This window comes from Canis lupus, chromosome 30 (genome assembly GCF_011100685.1).
Source record: "Canis lupus familiaris isolate Mischka breed German Shepherd chromosome 30, alternate assembly UU_Cfam_GSD_1.0, whole genome shotgun sequence".
NCBI classification, from domain to species: domain Eukaryota; kingdom Metazoa; phylum Chordata; class Mammalia; order Carnivora; family Canidae; genus Canis; species Canis lupus.
The window spans coordinates 31,810,582-31,829,254 of NC_049251.1; the positions used below are offsets into that span (position 1 = coordinate 31,810,582).

The window sequence follows — 18,673 nt, forward strand, 5'->3', positions numbered from 1 at the left end:
CATTAGCACAGAATTCTTCCAGAAGTGTCAGAAACAAAGCTATAGCCTCTAAAATAAAGATTTGAAGTGCCTTGGGGAGGAGCTTCTACTTATATATTTTTTATAAGAAGTTTCCAGAACATTTCATATATATGACATTGTTTGGATACCTCTTCATAGATCTAAAAGCATGGTATTATTATAGAAACATAAAATGTACTCCACACAAGTAATTATGACTTGTATTACATGAAATACTTGGACAACTGAAAACCTGGGCTAAAAGGGAAATTTCAGCATAGCGCTAAATATACAAAGGATGCTGAAAAATCTGACAGCTGTATATGACTCAGACAGAGGCTGCAAGCATAAAACACTAAACAGAGAAGTGTTTACTTCAAATGTATACACATGGCTACAATATTAAGAATTTCCATGGCCACACCCCTAAAGTGTCTTAAATGACCTGTTAAATATTTTCAGTATTATATTCTGCTTTTATTTCTTGAAAGCAATCATTTGGCATCATCTTAAGAAGTTCAACTGTTCCCCATATTTTAAGTTTTCTTTATATCCTCTTTCTCTCCCCATAGAATATTTTACTTTCCACCATATGATACCATGACCAAATTACACCACAACTAAGATAGTTCAACTTACATAGAGAAGCTGTGCCTATTTTTTGAATGGTATTTTTAGATCACACCAAACAATCTGCATAAAAATTTATTTTAAGCAAGTATTCCATCAGAAATGATTTCACTAGTATTTGGGAAATAAGCCTATACTTATTTAACATATTCCATTCTGCCTGACATACTGAAATGAACATTTTTGAAATCAAAAAGAATTAAAAGAACTGATTTGTTCTAAGAAACTAATGCTTGAAAAGACAAAACTTTGATGCACTGTGGCTGGTGGTATCACTTGTTTTGAACCCACGAGAGTGAATCTGTGCTCACCCTCTGATACCTGGGACACCTGCTCACAAGTCAAGAATGGTTTCTGCCAATGCTTAAAGATAAAATGAACAGGACCACAAAGTAGCCAGGCTCTGCTTTTTCCCTTTTTCTTGATTGTAAATGAAATGTTCATTGTAGAAAATTTGGAAAACAGAAAAGTATAAAGAAAAAAATGAAATCATGAGAGATGCCAATCAATACTTTGGCATAAGTCCTCCTGGTCTTTTTCTTTTCTGTGCACGTACACGCACAAATTCTTAATAAACTAAACTAAACAGAAGAATGAGTCCTGTCTTTCCCAAAGTCGTAAAGGAAAGCTTTACACTAATTCCAATAATGGCTCCACTGTAGAGTTGTATCTACAGCCTGAAGCACACTCTTAAAAAATCCTCAAAGGAATGTTTTGAATCGAATCAAAAATCATTCAGAACTAAGTGTGAGGAATAACAAGAGCAAGGAAACAAGATGCTACCAGAGTGAAAAAGATGACTTCTTATGTGGTTTATAACCAGCTCTGAAAACTATCAAAATGTTTATCAAATGTTTATCAAAACTATCAAATGTTTTGATAGGAAAACTATCAAAAATGTTTTGCAAGTGGCTGCAGAAGGAGGCCCTGCCTCCAGGATAACAACCTGAAGAGACCTCCCACCATTCATTTGCTTAAGGACAATTTAGAGGGTGATTTTTTTTTTTTAAATAAAGCCTAATCACTGGACTCATTTATTCCCTTCCATCTTCTCTAACTGTTCACAATTCCCACTTTCCCTGTTCTCTTACATTGTTGTAAGACACAATTTCTTCCAAGTGATGCCTTCAACACAAAGGCATGCACATATACACTCACATGAATAGAGATCTACTTATTTTATTTTTGACCACAACATTCATAGACAAGCCCTAAGAGATTATTCAAATCATTCCTTCAAAAATTCCACAATATTAGGCATGGGATAAAAAGAACAACTCAGTCTGACTCAAGGAACATGGTTCCATAGAATGTGATGCTGGTATAATTCTATACTATCCTAGAGGGAAACTGGGATCAAGAGACACAGATGAGCAAGGCAGATAAAGACTCCACTAGAATCCTCTTCATTAACCATTTTTCCTCTCATAAATTTGATGTTTTATTTTCTGTTGACATTAAATTTAATCATTATTTATTTTTACTCTCTCTATAAAAAAATCATACTAAAGGCATTAGCCATCTACTTTCTCAGGAGAGTAGGGCAGAAAACAGGCAGCCAGATTAATCTTGTGTTTTTGGTACTTATTTCTTGCCACTGCTCTATATATCAGTTGCAATTCATTCCTTAAACTAGATTCTGGGATTTCTACTTTGGTATCTTGTCACCAAGTAAATTCAGGGGAACATACATTAATAGATGACTAATTTTTTTCATTTATAATGGGAACATAGAAAACTATCAAATGAAGGAATGTTTCCACTATTAAAATTTCACTCAATCCTTACCCATCTTTATCATTAGAGATTAAACTATAACAGATAAACTGAAAGTAAATTCTCAGGGCTTTTGAAGTCCAATCTCTACAATTATTGTTTGCCACTGTGGGATCAAAGTCACAACTCTGCAATATTTGTTCAGTGTAATCCCTCCTTTACTGATTAGTAACAGTGAAAGATCATAAAATCTCTCTTCCTTGCCCTTCACTCAGTGGTGGTATTTGTAGTAAAAAGACCCACTGAACACCCAAGAGCCTCAAGTACAGACTAAACCCTACATGGCCCTCATCAGTGCTCAGATGACAAAGCCTGGGATGGGGACCTCCGAGTAACACTAAACTGAAAGTTCAAACAAGGACAATGTGTATAATGCTACCTTCTTATATGAAACAAGTGACAACTTCATCTGAAAAACAGAACAACTCATCAGGCATCTATTAACCATCTTCTTTTCCCTGCCCTTAAAACCAAGTCTTATTTACCAAGTGCCTCCCAAGTTCCAGGCACAGTACTATGATACCTAGCTCTTCCAGTGATAACAAAGTACTCTGCAACCAACTCTTATGATGTACCAGACAAAAAAAAAAGCAACTTCACTGGAGACCAGAAAAGGAGTAAGAGGGGTCTACTTTTTTTATAAAGATTTTATTTATTTATTTATTTTATTTGAGAGAGAGAGACAGAGAGGAGGAGTAGAGAGAGAATCTCAAGCAGACAACATTGGGCTCAATCTCACAACACGGAGATCATGATCAGAGCTGAAACCAAGAGTCAGATGCTTAATAGACTGAGCTACCCAGGTGAGGAAGAATGTCAGACATATTTGGCAAAAAGTACTGATCCTCCAGTTCTCCTTTTTTTTTTTTTTTTTTTTTTTAAGATTTTATTTATTTATTCATGAGAGACACACAGAGAGAGAGGCAGAGACACAGGCAGAGGGAGAAGCAGGCTCCGTGCAGGGAGCCTGACGTGGGACTCGATCCTGAGTCTCCAGGATCAGGCCCTGGGCTGAAGGCAGCACTAAACTGCTGAGCCACCTGGGCTACCCAGTTCTCCTTTCCTGATGCTCATAAAGGGGATATTATCAAACTATAAATGATAGGCCCAAATGTTAGGCCCCCACAGCCATGAGCTCAGCTTTGACAGGGGCTGAGGGTAACTCAAGTAGACAGCTGAGGTGGTACCCACATCTCTTTTCTTGAGCCATAGCCAAGAAATGGGAGGCAAGGCAGTGAGCAAACTGATGTGGACACAGAGATCTGAAAAAGCAGAGCCCAAATGTAAAGGCAGTCCTAACCATTTCATTTCTTGGAGCATTGGAAGTCACACCTTCCACTCTATGCATTATGAATGCATACCTTACTTTATGAAACAAGACACTGGTAGAACCAAGAATATAAAACTAGGTTATTATAAAATAACCCAAAAGTTATGTCTCATACTAGGGAGATTTTCAAACCTCTTTCTCAGATAATAATTTGCCTACAATTTCAGCAGTATAATTTTACCTGTTTGCTTTTACAATATGAAATTAAGTAACAAAAACACATTAACTGAGTACCTTCTGTTTACATAAGTTTTAACTCAAATTGAAAAGAATAATCTCTTGTGACACTAAATAATTTAAAATAAACTATCTTTCACTCAAAAGTAATATATAAGTATTTATTACACTATCTGCAGCTTTTACCTATACTTTGGATTAAGTCAGAACAGCATAATAGAGGTAGTATCAACACCATTTCAGACAGCCTTTTAAAAGGGATTTATTTTAAATCCAACAAGAGAATATAACAATTGTAAATATCTATGCACCCAATATTGGAGTACCTAAATACATAAAGCAAATATTAACAAACATAAAGGAAGAAAGTGACAGTACTACAATAATAGTGGGGGACTTTAGCACCCCAGTTACATCAGCCAGATCATCCATGCAGAAAAATCAATAGACACATTAGACCAGATGGATTTAACAGGTATATACAGAACACCCCATCCAAAAATGACAGAATATACATTCTTTTCAAGTACACATGGAACATCCTCTAGGATAGATACTATGTTGGGTAACAAAACAAGTCTCAATAAACTTATGATTGAAATCATGCCATGTATCTTTTCTGATCATGACAATATGAAACTAGAAATCAATTACAAGAAAGAAAAAAAAAAAACACTGGGGAAAAAGCGCAAGCACGAGGAGGCTAAAAAAACATGTTACTAAACAACCAAAGAAAGGGTCAATTAAGAAATCAAAGAGGAAATTAAAATATACATAGAGACAAATGAAAATGAAAACACAATGGTCCAAAATCTTTGGGATGCAGCAAAAACATCCCCCTAAGCAAATTTTCCTTAGAAAAAATTATAGCAATACAGGCCTACCTTAAGAAATAAGAAAAATCTCAAATATACAATATAACATTACAACTAAGCGAACTAGGAAAAAGAGAACTAAGCCCAAGGGTAGGAGAAGGCAGGAAATAATAAAGATTAGTGCAGGAATAAATGAATTGGGAGCCAAAAAAACAATAGAAAAAAAATCAATGAAACCAACAGTGGTTCTTTGAAAAGATAAAAAACTGTTAAGCCAGACTTACTAAAAAAAGAGACAGGAGATCCATATAAATAAAATCAGAAATGAAAGGGGAAATAGCAACTAACACCACAGAAATGTAAAGGATTGTTAAAAGACTACTATGAAAAATTATATACCAACAACTTGGACAAGCTAGAAGAACTGGAAATATACAGTCTTCCAAAACTGAATCAGGAAGAAATTGAAAATTTCAACAAACTAATTACTAGTAATGAAACTGAATTGGTAATCAAAAAACTCCCAACCAAATCCAGGATTGACAAGTGAGTTCTACCAAATATTTAAAGAAGAGTTAATACCTATTCTCCTCAAACCATTCCAAAAAACAGAAGAAGGAAAGCTTCTGAATACAGAATACATTCTACAAAGCCAGCATTCCCCTGATACCAAAACCAAAGACAACACAAAAATAGAGAACTAAAGGCATTGGCCTTTCATAGTCCCTGATGAATATAGATGAAAAAAATCCTCAGCAAAATATTAGCAAACTGAATTCAACAATACATTAAAAGGATCATTTACCACGATCAAGTGGGATTTATCCCAGGGATGCAAGTTCAATATCTGCAAATCAATGTGATTGATACATACCACATTAATTAAATGAAAAATAAAAATCATATGATCATCTCAATAAGATGCAGAGAAAAAAGCACTTGACAAAATTCATGACAAAAACCTCTCAACAGAGTGGATAGAGAACATACCTCAAAATAATAAAGGCTGTATGTGAAAAACCCACAGCTAACATCCTACTGAATGGTGAAAAACTGAGAGCTTTTCCTCTAAGAAGGAACAAGAGAAGGATGTCCATACACACCACTTTTAATCAACATACTACTAGAAGTTCTGCTCACAGCAAACAGACAAGAAACAAAAGGCATCCAAATTGGCAAGGAAGAAGTTAAACTATCACTATTTGCAGATGACATGATACTATACATAGAAAACCCTGAAGACTCTACTAAAAAAAAACATCAAAAGTAATAAATGAATCCAGTTCCAGGATACAAAATTAATATACAGAAATTGGTTGCATTTCTCTATACTAAAACAAGTAGCAAAAACAGACATTAAGAAAAATAATTATATTTACAACTGCACCCCCGCCCCCAAAAAAACAAAAAACCTAGGAATAAACTTAATCAAGAAGGTGAAAACTGTAAAACATTGATGAAAGAAATTAATGACAACACAATGAAATGGAAAGATATCTTTCTAAAAATGGAAAGATACTCCATGCTCATGGGTTGTAAGAATATTGTTAAAATATCCATACTACCCAAAGCAACCTATAGATTCAATGCAATCTTTATCAAATTACCATCAGTATTTTTGACAGAACTAGAACAAAATAATCCTAAAATTTATATGCACCCACAAAAGGACCTAAATATCCAAAGCAATTTTGAGAAAGAACAAAGCCGTAGGTAGGTATCACAATCCCAGATTTCAAGATACACTACAAAGCTATAGTAATCAAAACAATATGGTACTGGCACAAAAACAGACATATGGATCAACAGAATAGAGAGCCTAGAAATAGAGCCAGACTCATAGTCAATTAATCTGCAACAAAGGAGGCAAAAATATACAATGGGGAAAAGACAGATTCTTCAACAAATGGTGTTGGGAAAACTGGACAGTTACATAAAAAGGAATGAAACTGGACCATTTTCTCAAACATACACAAAAATAAACTCAAAATGGATTAAGGATCTAAATGTGAGACCTAAAACTCTGAGAAGAAAACACAGGCAGTAATCTCTTTGACATTAGCCTTAGTAACATTTTTCCAGATGGGTCTCCTCAGGCAAGGGGGGAAAATAATCAAAAATAAACTACTGAGACTACACCAAAATAAAAACCTTTTGCACAGTAAAGCAAACGAACAAAAAAACAAAAAAACAAACAAACAAAAAAAAGGCAACTATGGAAAAAGACATCTGCAAATAACCTGATAGGGAGTTAATATCCAAAATATGTAATGTATACAACTTAACACGAAAAAAAAATCTGATTTAAAATGGGAAGACATTTTTGCAAGCCAACAGACACAAGAAAACATGCTCAATATCACTAATGCACTAATTAGAGAAATGCAAATCAAAACCACAATTAGATATCACCTTATACCTGTGAGAATGGCTAGAATCAAAAAGATAAAAAACAAGTGTTGGCTAGAATATGGAGAAACGGGAACCCTTGTGTATTGTTGGTGAGACTATAAATCGGTGCAGCCACTGTAGAAAACAGTATGGAGAGTCCTCAAAAAATAAAAAATAAAAATACTATATGATCTAAGTAATTCCATTACTGGGTACTAACCCAAAGAATATAAAAGCACTAATTCGAAAAGGTACATGCACCCCTGTGTCTACTGCAGCATTATTTATAATAGCCAAGATATGGAAGCAACCCAAGTGTCCATCAATAGATGAATGGATAAAGAAGAGGTAGTGTATATCCACAATGGAATACTTTTCAGCCATTAAAAAGAACCGGATCTTACCATTTGTAACAACATGAATGTATTTAGACGGTATTATGCTAAGTGAAGCAAGTCAGAAAGAAAAAGACAAATATGATTTCAACTTATATTTGGAATCTTAAAAAAAAAAAAAGGAAAAACAGACTTATAAATAGAGAACAAACTGATGGTGCGAGGGATGGGGAAAATGGGTGAAGAGGAGTGGAAGGTACAGGCTTCTAGTTATAGAATGAATAATTATGAGGATATTAGCTACAGCAAAGAGAATATAATATAGTCAGTGAAATAGCATTGCATGGTGACAGATAGTAGCCACACCTGTGGTGAGCACAGCATAAAGCACAGACTTCTTAAATCACTATGTTGTAGACCTAAAACTATTAACACTGTGTGTCAACTAAACTTCAATAAAAACATAAAATTTAAAACACTAAAATTAAATTAAATGGATTTATTTGATTTTTTTGGAAGGGTTTATTTTAAATGCAATAAGCAAAAAAAAAAAAAAAAAATCCAAATCTCAGATATGATCACTAATTCCAGTCTGTCTTCTTAAAACCTTGTTAAAATCCCCCACTACACCTAGGCTGAGGGGGCTCTATAGGGAATGAACTCATCTGGCTCTGCCAATATTTCCTATGCAGCCTGGGTAAATTATTTAACTACTCTGTGTTCATTTCTCTAACCAGCCAACAATATAAATCAACATACTATAATGGAAAAACAACAATCCTGGTCAGGAGATCTGTTGTCTGGTCCTACCTTAGCTACTGACTGACTGTGTGAGTTTGGCCAAGTCACCTCTCCTCTCTGAGGCCTCACCTGTAAAAGTGTAAGATCTGTTAAAGGAAAATGTCCCACGAGCTGTATGCATGGGGATTCTACATCTTAAATGCCTTCACCTGGCTAATCCAAATACACTATCATACCAGATAAAATAATGTCCTTTATTAAATTCTACAAAATTCAATGAGTCAACCCACCTGGTCTAAGACTTGATAGAAAAAATACCGCATAGAAAAACACTAGGAAGAAAAACATGATTGCTCTCCAAGATACTAGTCTTGGATACAAATTCAGGCAAAGTACCTTCCCCACCTGAATTAGGTACAATCGCTGTTCATGAGAATCCATCGGCAGCCCCTTATGGAACTTATCTATTTTCTGCTTGGATCATCTCTTAGTGTAACTCCATAAACTACCTCCTGTACGTTCAATAATGCTTTCATTTTATTTGTAATTGGTAAGCCATCTTAAGCTTTAGGAAATGTCCCTAAATTATAGTAGTCTAGGATTTGGGGAATCAAGTCCGTATGTACCCTATACTACTACAGATTCCAGTTAAATCCCTTCTCAGCTTTGGTTTTTCCAAACTTACTACTAGAGACAATCTCCATTCTTCCCATCCTCTTGACTGCTTCAGTAGCCCTGAGCTAGATTTTTTCCAATGCCGTTGGAACTTTCTTCACCGGCTAGGAAGAAAAGTGATCAAAAGGAAAGCCAGTAACAGCAAGAAGCAGAGAAAATACATCATCACCCAGAGAGAAAACTGTCATGACTATGCTCACTTTTATGACAAAGTAAAGCAAGTATCCTTTCCCCAAACTACCAGCATAAAAAGACACTTTATCTGCTAAGAATTCACAAAAGAATTCTTTGATTTCTCTATGCAATGAACTGCTTCTAGGACTATTTTCATAAAGTACTGAAGTACCTATTACTTGAAGCATTTAACCAAAAAAGATGAGATTTGGTTAAAAGATGGATCATCTGGCAAGAATGCTATAAAAGCCTTTCCTATACTGGAGAGAAGATACTAGCTCAAAAGTTCCTAAAAGTTTTTAATCCTCTTATCAAACAACTAGTAGTACTGGCTTACTGAAGTAATTATCACTGGGAGCCAGGCAAGTGTCTTGAGAGGGAGTGTGTAGCATTTGATATGCACTCCCATACCAGCAGTGCATCTCAGTTGAGAATCGATGGATTAAGTTACTCCTAAAATCTCCCCAAATATAAAAGCCTACTGATATTTCCACAAAGACTAGGGCAAGTGTCTAAGGCCTTTGCTATCATCATCTAACAGATGCCCCTCCTCCAATACTCCCCCCTCATGTCTTCATGTTAATTATTGTCATTTTCTCCAATACTACTTCTGTCTGAATTCCTAGCAAGCTCAACAGATATAGAGATGATTCAACAATCTTTCAGTTCATTTAATTTCTTTTACTGATGTTGTCCTCTACCCTACTTTGGCCATATATTCCCCGTCATGCCCTAAGACCTTATCATTAACAGCTACAACCCCTCCATAATCTCAATTTCATGTATCCCACACTCTCTAACCACCACCTAATTTTCCAGCACACTCCCTCCCCACAGTGCCTCAATCCCACTATTCGCCAACTCCACCGGGACCTCAAAATTACCACCTTTTCACTGACCCTGTCCCTACTGATTTTCTCTTTCCCTTTTCCACCCAGTTTAAATTCCATGGTCAATCATTACAGTTCCTATCTTATGTATACTGTCTAATTCCTTGCCTTTCTCTTGCTGTGATACCCTTGCTTGGTAAAAGCACAACTGATAGGGACGCCTGGGTGGCTCAGGGGTTGAGCATCTGCCTTCAGCTCAGGGCAGGATCCCGGGGTCCCAGAATCGAGTCTCACTTCGAGCTCCCTGCATGGACCGTGCTTCTCCCTCTGCCTATGTCTCTGCCTCTCTCTGTGTCTCTCATGAATAAATAAATAAAATCTTTACCAAAAAAAGCACAACTGATTACTCTATGCATGCACCCAGACAGCTTAAGGTAGCTGGGGAAAGCACACAGGCGCACATACACAAAAGTTGCCTGGCTTCACTTCAAATTTACCATACCAAATTTCTAGTGGGCCCCTTCATGCTGTCTGGTAATCTTCCTTTATTTACATCCCTACATTCACCTTCTCTCTCTCTCTTCTAGAGAACATCCATATTTTCTTCTCTCACCTGAAATCCTAACACTACCCCTCCCTCTGCCCTCTCAGTTGGCTAACTTCACTGAGAAAATTTAAGCAATCACAAGAAACTTCCATAGATTTCCATATCAAATCTCCCTACCCAGCAACATTCGCACCCACATACTCCCTCCCTGCCTCTTTCTACAGATCTACTTTTCTTCTCCTGTCCAAAGCCAATCCTTCTGCTTTTCCAATAGAGCCGACCCCCTCACCTATTCCAGTGATTCTCCCCTCTCTCCTACCTCATCAGGTTTTGTCTTGGGGTTGTTTTTTTTTTTTTTTTTTTTTTTTTTTTTCTCTCTACTGGACTTTCCCTTCAGCCTGTGGACATGCTCTTGCTCTCACCTTAAAAGCATGGTAAGACTGCGCCATGCTCTTTTCACTAGCTTCCATCTATTTCTCTGCAAAATTTTCAAGAGAGGTTGATAGTCATCGTCTCCAATTTCTCTCTTCCCAATTCCTCTCTCTCTCTCTCTCTCTTTTTTTTAAAGATTTTATTTATTTATACATGATAGACACAGACAGAGAGGCAGAGACACAAGCACAGAGAGAAGCAGGCTCCATACAGGGAGCCCAATATGGAACTCGATCCCGGGACCACAGGATCACTCCCTGGGCCAAAGGCAGGCACTCAACCGCTGAGCCACCCAGGCTTCCCACTCCCAATCTCTTTTACACCTACTTCCCCAAAACTGCTCTCCCTCAAGGTCCCTGGTGACATTGCTAAATCCAAAGGTCAATTCTCAGTTCTCATCTTACTTGACCTATGAGCAGCATTTGGCATAGCTACCATTCCCTCCATCTTAAGAACACTCTGCTTAATCCTAGGACTCTACTCTCTTGCCTTTCCTACCTTGCTGGTCATTCTTGCTCAGTCTCTTTTGCTGGTTCCTTCTTTTCTCCTCATGTTGGAAATCCTGGGCTGAGTCCTTGGTCCACTTTATTCACTATACTTACTCCCCCTTGGAGATGTCATCCAGGCTCATGGTTTTAAATGCCTCTCTTTTGACACTCCACACATCTATCCAACTGGCTGCTTGACATCTCCACTTGGAAGTCTAGTGGCCAACTCAAGGTTAATGTATCCAAAGCTGAATTATGCAAATGTCACCCTGCCCCTCAAAGTCAACTTCATCTGCAGCTTCCTCATGGCAATCGATGGCCACCCATCCTTCAGATTGCTCAGGTCCCAGAGTCCTTGACTGCTCTCCTTCTCTCATAACTCACATCCAACCCATCAGGAAATCATGCTAGCTCCACCTTAAAAATCTATCTAGAATCTGACCTGTTCTTAGGTCTTTCATTGCTACAACTCTGATCAGGCCACCACTATGTCTCACCTGGAGAACTGCAATGGTCTCCTAATAGATCTCCTTGGCTCCTCCTCACCTCTATCACTTATTCTCCACCCAGTAGCCAGAGGGATCCTTTCAGACCTAAAGTCAGATCACATCACTCTTCTACTCAATGACCTAAAGATTACCTAGTTGACTTTAAGAAATGTCAAAGTTACGGGATGTCTGGGTGGCTCATAGGTTGAGCATTTGCCTTTGGCTCAGGGTGTGATCCCAGGGTCCTGGGATCGAGTCCCACATTGGGCTCCCTGCATGGAGCTTCCTTCTCCCTCTGCCTATGTCTCTGCCTCCCTGTGTTTCAGAAAAGAAAAGAAAAAGAAAAAGAAAGAAAAAGAAAAAGAAAAAGAGAGAAAAGAAAAGAGGCTAGGACACTGGTGAGTAAGTTACACCACCTCCTCATTCAATGGAACTCACCCATTGATGGCGGAGGCCAGGGTTGAATGACCAAAGGCATAGTGCCAGGCCAAAGGAGGCTCTCCAGAGACATGGCTGCTGTTTTCTGACCGTTAAATTATTTACAGGGCTGCATGACATTTTTGTGTTGGTCCAAGTCCCACATTGGACTCCTTGCAGGGAGCCTGCCTTTTCCTCTTCCTGCGTCTCTGCCTCTCTGTATCTCTCATGAACAAATAGATAAAATCTTTTTTTTTTAAATGTGAAAGTTACTCTGATGGCCTACAAAGCCTTAAATAATCTGGTCCTCCACTTTTCTCTGACCTTCTCCTCTCAGCCACCGTGTGTTCCTTAATACACTTCAAACACATCAGGCATGCTTTCCCCTTAGGGCCTTTGTGGTAGCTATTCCCTATGACTGCTATGCTCTTCTCCCAAATATTCACATGGCAAAGCACGTCATCTCTTTCCTCAAATCTCAAGCTTTCAAGGAGACCTACCCTGACCACCCGAGTTAATAATGCAGTCTATCTAGCAATCTCAGTATCCCAAACCTGCTTTATTATTTTTTCTATATCACTTAACATCTTCTTAACATACTGTGTAATTTATTAATTGTGTTGTCTATTGACTACTGCCTCCCACCAGAATGAAAACTCCACAAGGACAGAAACTTTTGTTCATTTTGTTCACTGATGTATTCCAAGCGTGCAGCATAATGCCTGGCACACAATAAGTACTCAATAAATATTTTTTTAGTGCATGAAATTAACATTCAAAACTGGATTTAGATTACAGACCAGAGAGAAATTTGAGGTAGACAGAAGAAAAACTCAAATGGCCCAGATACACCTTGGGTCTCAATTATGCTCCTACACAGTTAGCTACTATAAAAGGCTGTATTAGGGCAGCCCCGGTGGTGTAGCGGTTTAGCGCTGCCTGCAGCCTGGGGTGTGATCCTGGAGACCGGGGATCGAGTCCCACATCGGGCTCCCTGCATGGAGCCTGCTTCTCCCTCTGCCTGTGTCTCTGCCTCTCTGCCTGCCTCTCTCTCTCTCTCTCTCTGCCTCTGAATTTTAAAAAAATAAAAGGCTGTATTATTATTTCTTTCAGATCTCAAGACAGATTATGTAAACACTGGCCACTTTGTCATAGTACTAGCCCCTACTAGACACCAAGGATGGATGAAAGGCAGTGCCCACTATTTTTGCCTTTGCCTCTAGGTGACTCTACACTCTGAGCTGTCTGGTCTTTTTCCTCCAGCTTTGTAAGTCAGAGAGATGACTTGCAAACAACACGTGATTTAGCAATGGGAGAAAGCAAGTCTGTCAGGGCTCGTGTCACTTTCAAAATGCCTAATTTACTCCCGTGGATTAGGCACAGACTCTTACAAGTTAGAACTAGATGACTATCATTTATGTCAGTAGTTCTCAGACAGGGCTGCATATTTGAATTCCTAAGGCACTTAAAATATACTGTAGCTGCCCCTCCCTTCCAAGATAAATAGTCTGGGTGAGGCATAGACTGTAAAGGTGTTCCAGGTGATCTGAATGTGCAACCACAGCTGGGAGCCACGGATAGGGCTCAACTTCATTTTCTAGATTAAATATAAAACCCAGCCAAAATGAGATCTAAGGGCACACAGCTGAGTAGACAGTGTAAGGACTGGAAATTGCTGCTTGATTCTTTAGAGAAAAAGTGGTAAAAGTGAAACTTCATTACAACATAATAATGTGTAAGGCTAGATAAGTAAATGCTATTATTTTTATTAAAATCGTGGCATCTATGTTCACGAATGAGAAATTTTCTTTACTGGCAACTATCTTTAAGGATTTGGATCAGGGTTTGTTAAGGTAGCCTTAAAATGAATTAGGTACACTACCTATCTTCCTATACTCTAAAATCTTGTGTAAACATTTATTCCTTTATTAAAATAACTAGATGAACTTCCAGAAAAAAAAAAAAAAACACCTCTAGTATTTTTAAAATCTTTCTTTACCTTGTTAACCAACTTTTTGATTTAAACAATTTTTTGGCTTAAAAAACTTGCAGGCAGTGATGGCTGCGTAACAATGTGAATGTACTTAAGGCCTCTGAACTGTACACATAAAAATGGTTAACATAGTAAATTTTATGCTTTGTATATTTAACCACAATTTTTTAAAAGTAAGAGAAAAACAAAAGAAAAAGAGAAAGGAGTGGGGGTGAAAAAGATCTAAAGAAACAAATTTAACCAGTCTGAGCACCTGCTGGCAGACTTCAAGAAAAGCCTGCTGGGAGGAAGGATCAATTCACTGGGTACTCAAGACCACCAGCAAAGCAAGACTCTGTAAAGAGCACAGGAAGTAGGTCACCCTAGAAGAGTAACATGACCTAGCCCATAACCACACAGAGTTCGGTCTCTAATCTAAGATGTGGGGCTATACAAGGATATCCTTGACACTGCCTAAGACCTGGGTTGTATCCAAATGTCACTGGATTTCCACATCTAGGGCTCCTCCTATAGAGAAGATAGTTAAGTTTCCTTCATACCGCATAGTTCAGGATCCTCTTAAACGTGGAATTAAGCTAATGGCAGTAGGTTTGTCTTTTGTTAACCGCAAAACAATGTACCAACACTAAAGAGAAAAGAAGGTAGAGACGCTCTAGGAAAAGAGTCATGAAATATCCACAGTATGCCTCTTGGCTCTGCAATTCTCTTAAGAAATTGTGTAGTGTCTAAAACAAGTAGAACAGCATTTTTTCACAAAACATCTTTGACCATAATTCCAAGGTAATAAAGTGTATTCAGTCCAGCTTCTAAATTTATAGCCATAAATGCAAAGTACAAGGTAGTGCTTCTTTAATGTATAAACTGACTGGGGCGGTGGGGGTGGGTGTAGATTTTTCAAAAAGCGATAGAAGCCAAATAAGCTTCTCTGAAAATAGTTCTCATAAATTTAACAAGCACCACTGAATATAATTTTAGCCCAAATTGATCCAGTTTATGTACCATACCTTAAAGAGATTTTTACAGTGAAGATAGTGTACGGCAATGCCCGTGATAAATGCTCGACAAGGATTTGCTCAGTGAATGAATGGGAAGGTCCAAGCCTCAATCTGAGTGTGTTTTGGTAACAGGGAGATGACAACATAGGCTAAAATCTAAATCTACCAGGGCCTTATTTTATTGCTACTATGAAAGAATAAAAATCCATCTTTGCAATTCAATGCAACAGATACGTTAGATTCCCCTGAGAAAGAATAATGTAGGGGGAGAGGAAGGACGAAGGGAAGCAAAGGGGAGGGAGCAGCTTACTATACCAGAAGGAGCTTCTCCAAGGATGATGTGGGTCAGGTCAGATCTCAGGCAAGCCAAAGGGCCCCAATCTGACTTAAAACTCAAGTGCCAACTGGAAATTGAGATGAAGTATTCTACTTTGCTAAAACTAATCTTCCACTCGACTCTCTTATCTCAGGGGAGATGGGGTAAGCTCAGTTTTAACAGGATTTTTCTCATTCTTTTCCAAAGTACTTCATCTACCGTGGGGTCCCTGTGGAGACAGCCAAGTGCTCCAAGACAGAGAAGAACCCCACCATCAGCAATTCCAGATGGATCACGTTAGAGGTTGAGCTGTATCCCCCATCAAGTTCAACGGGTGAAGTTCTAATTCCCAGTTCCTCAGCCTGTTACCTTACCTGCAGGTTTCGCAGATGAAGGTGAAGTTATACTGAAGTTGGGTGGGCCCTGAACTCAGTACAACTACTGTCCATATACAAAAAAGAAATCTAAACACAGACCAACATGCAGGGAGCATGCCGTAGGAGGACTGGAGCTATGCCGCCAAGAGCCAGTGCACTGCCAGGAGCAAAAATCACACAGATTCCTCCTCGGCACCTTCGGAGGGAACATGGCCCTGCTGGCATCTCGGTTTCACACACCTGCCTTCTAGAGCTGGGAGACAGTAAGTACCTATCAGACTAAGCAGCCAGCATGTGGTCCTTTGCAACCACAGCCTCAGCACACGGATGCCAAAAGTGAGGGGGCAGCATGCACCAACCAGCCCACCCCCTGCATGCTGCATGTCAACTCTGGCTTTCCCGCCTCAGGGCCACCTTCCATCATGTCAGCCCGGGCCCCACTAACTCACTCTGCCTGGTTTCCTTGTCTTCAGGCTCTACCTTTACCAGCTTCAACTGCCAAACTCACCTGCATGTTCCCATGACAATAACCTTTGAAAGATGCCAACTTCTTTGCATCACTCTCTGGGTAAAAAAGCTCTAATGACTCACCAATAACTACAGGGAAAAGTCCAGATTGTCCTGCCTAGCATTTAGGCCTCCCTCTTCTAAGCTAGCTCCAACTGCTAAGTGACCCTGGAACACACAACCATTATTGTTGATGCCATGCTTCCTCCCCTGCTTGTCACTCCCCACCTTCAACAACCCAAATCTTGACCATCCTGTGAACACTACTGCTGACCTCTATCTACTTTCACCTTGATGCCCTCTCTCTATCCTCATGCCCAACGGCAAAGACCACATCTCTGACCACTATGTGTTTACTACTTCTGCCAACCTGCACACATCAAAGATTGCCTTGCATGGTTACCTAGCATGGTAAAAGTACACACATTGATTCCACAGCTGGACCGTGAAGTCCTTAGGCATAGGGTTCATATTTTACAATTTTGAGAGTATTTCTTAAAGTCAAAGACGATGCTAGGCTTATTATAAGCAAGCTCTAAGTTCCTAAATTCTTATGGAATTAACAAACACATATTATAAATTCTTAGAAATATTACTTTTGGCTCTTCCTTTAGCTGGGGACTTAAAATTGAACCAATCTACAGCTTTTATATGATCTTAATGGTTTCCACATATATACAGATAATGTAAAAGGTCCAAGGAACAAGAGAAAAAAAACTCCTTAGGACTTTTAGTGCCAAGTTACTTACCATTCTTCATCACTACATTGGACCACACGTTTGCATTCAAGGCTTGAATGATTCGCTTTACGCCTGTAGATTCTGGGAAGTCATCTAATCAGGAAGAAGAAATAGATATATTTATACATACATTTATACACATATAGGTATATCCCCCAAGACATCATTTTAAATAACTGTGGCTTAGTCATCTTGCTCAGTTGGTACTTCACATTGTAACCTAGGTAGTAAAGAAAAACATAAATACAAAGCTCAGAGTTCCTGATAAGAATATCCTAGAAACTAAAACAATGAAACAAATGCACACTACAAAAGGTTTCTATGATAAAGTCATCTCTATCACCTCACTAATGGAATCCACTCATATCCTCCTGAAAATGTTAGTTCCTGTTAATTACACAATCCTGGCATAGCACTGGAAACACCAATTTTGGCTCTTTATGGAGAATGAGTTTCCTGAAGGCAGGAATGATCCTCTTGGTATGCCATAAAATGCTGTAAATATCCTACCTTCTCTTGGGAACCACAGAATAACTATTACTATTTATAATAGGTATTCAGAGAACAATTTGTTGATCAGAGAAAGATAGTTTAAGAGAAGTAAAATTACTATAACCATTAAGTGTAGGAGACAGGCAAGGGTCATTAAAGATAAAAACCACCAATTTAGTTTAGCTGGGGTTAGTACTGGTACTACCCTGCTTCTGGAATTTAACTGATACTACTCAAAATAACGGGTGGTAATCCCAGTTAGCATACGAATAGGTGATGTTCTTAGCTTGTAGATAGGTGTAGGATGGAAAGAAGTGTTGTAAGACTGAATATGGTAGATAATGGGAAAATTAGTTTTCATGTGGTTGGAGGAGAAAGTCTCCTAAGAGCTTACAGAGCACAATCCACCTAGAACTTGTGTCTAATGGCCTGGCTGGGCACAGAACTAGAAGTCAGAAAATCTGAATTGGAACTCAGGTTCTATAACTTGTTAGCTATTTGATAAGGGCAAATCACGTATGCTATTCTCCAAGAAGAGTGGGGCTGATGCCACTCTGCACACCTCTCTCCCAGAGTGAAGAGGCCCTGGAACTGATAAATTTGCTGATGTAACAAACCCTCTAGGCAGAAATCACCACCTAACACGGTGCCTGAAGGACAGCAGTAACAACCTAAGAGAAATATGACGAGGATGAAACTGAAAATACCAAGATGAGTTTTATCATCATCAATGTTTAAATGAAGAAACAGAAGGTATGTTTACTTGAACTATGAACGATTCAGTTTTTAAAAGGATAACTAACACTTCAGATGGCAGAGCCAGAAACCAAAAATATGGTCTGAAATAAGGAGCTAGAACCAGTAAGATGAAATCTAATCCAAACATGCAGAAAGTTTCATACCAGAGTTAGAATACATGCATACAAAGTATACAGTTTGTGTTTAAAAATTCTAGGGAGGATTTCATAACTTCACCTAAAGATATGTCAAAAATCTATTTTAGGGCA

General features: G+C 38.5%; 1 protein-coding gene across 2 annotated transcripts in view; it reads right to left on the reverse strand.

The window, feature by feature from the left end:
* AAGAB (alpha and gamma adaptin binding protein) overlaps window positions 1-18,673 on the reverse strand; it is a 52,545-nt gene that overhangs the window by 13,847 nt on the left and 20,025 nt on the right. For both annotated transcript variants that reach the window (XM_038580789.1, XM_038580788.1), the window contains exon 5: window positions 17,184-17,267. In XM_038580789.1, coding sequence (XP_038436717.1) covers window positions 17,184-17,267 — 84 coding nt within the window. The remainder of the gene's footprint in view (window positions 1-17,183; window positions 17,268-18,673) is intronic.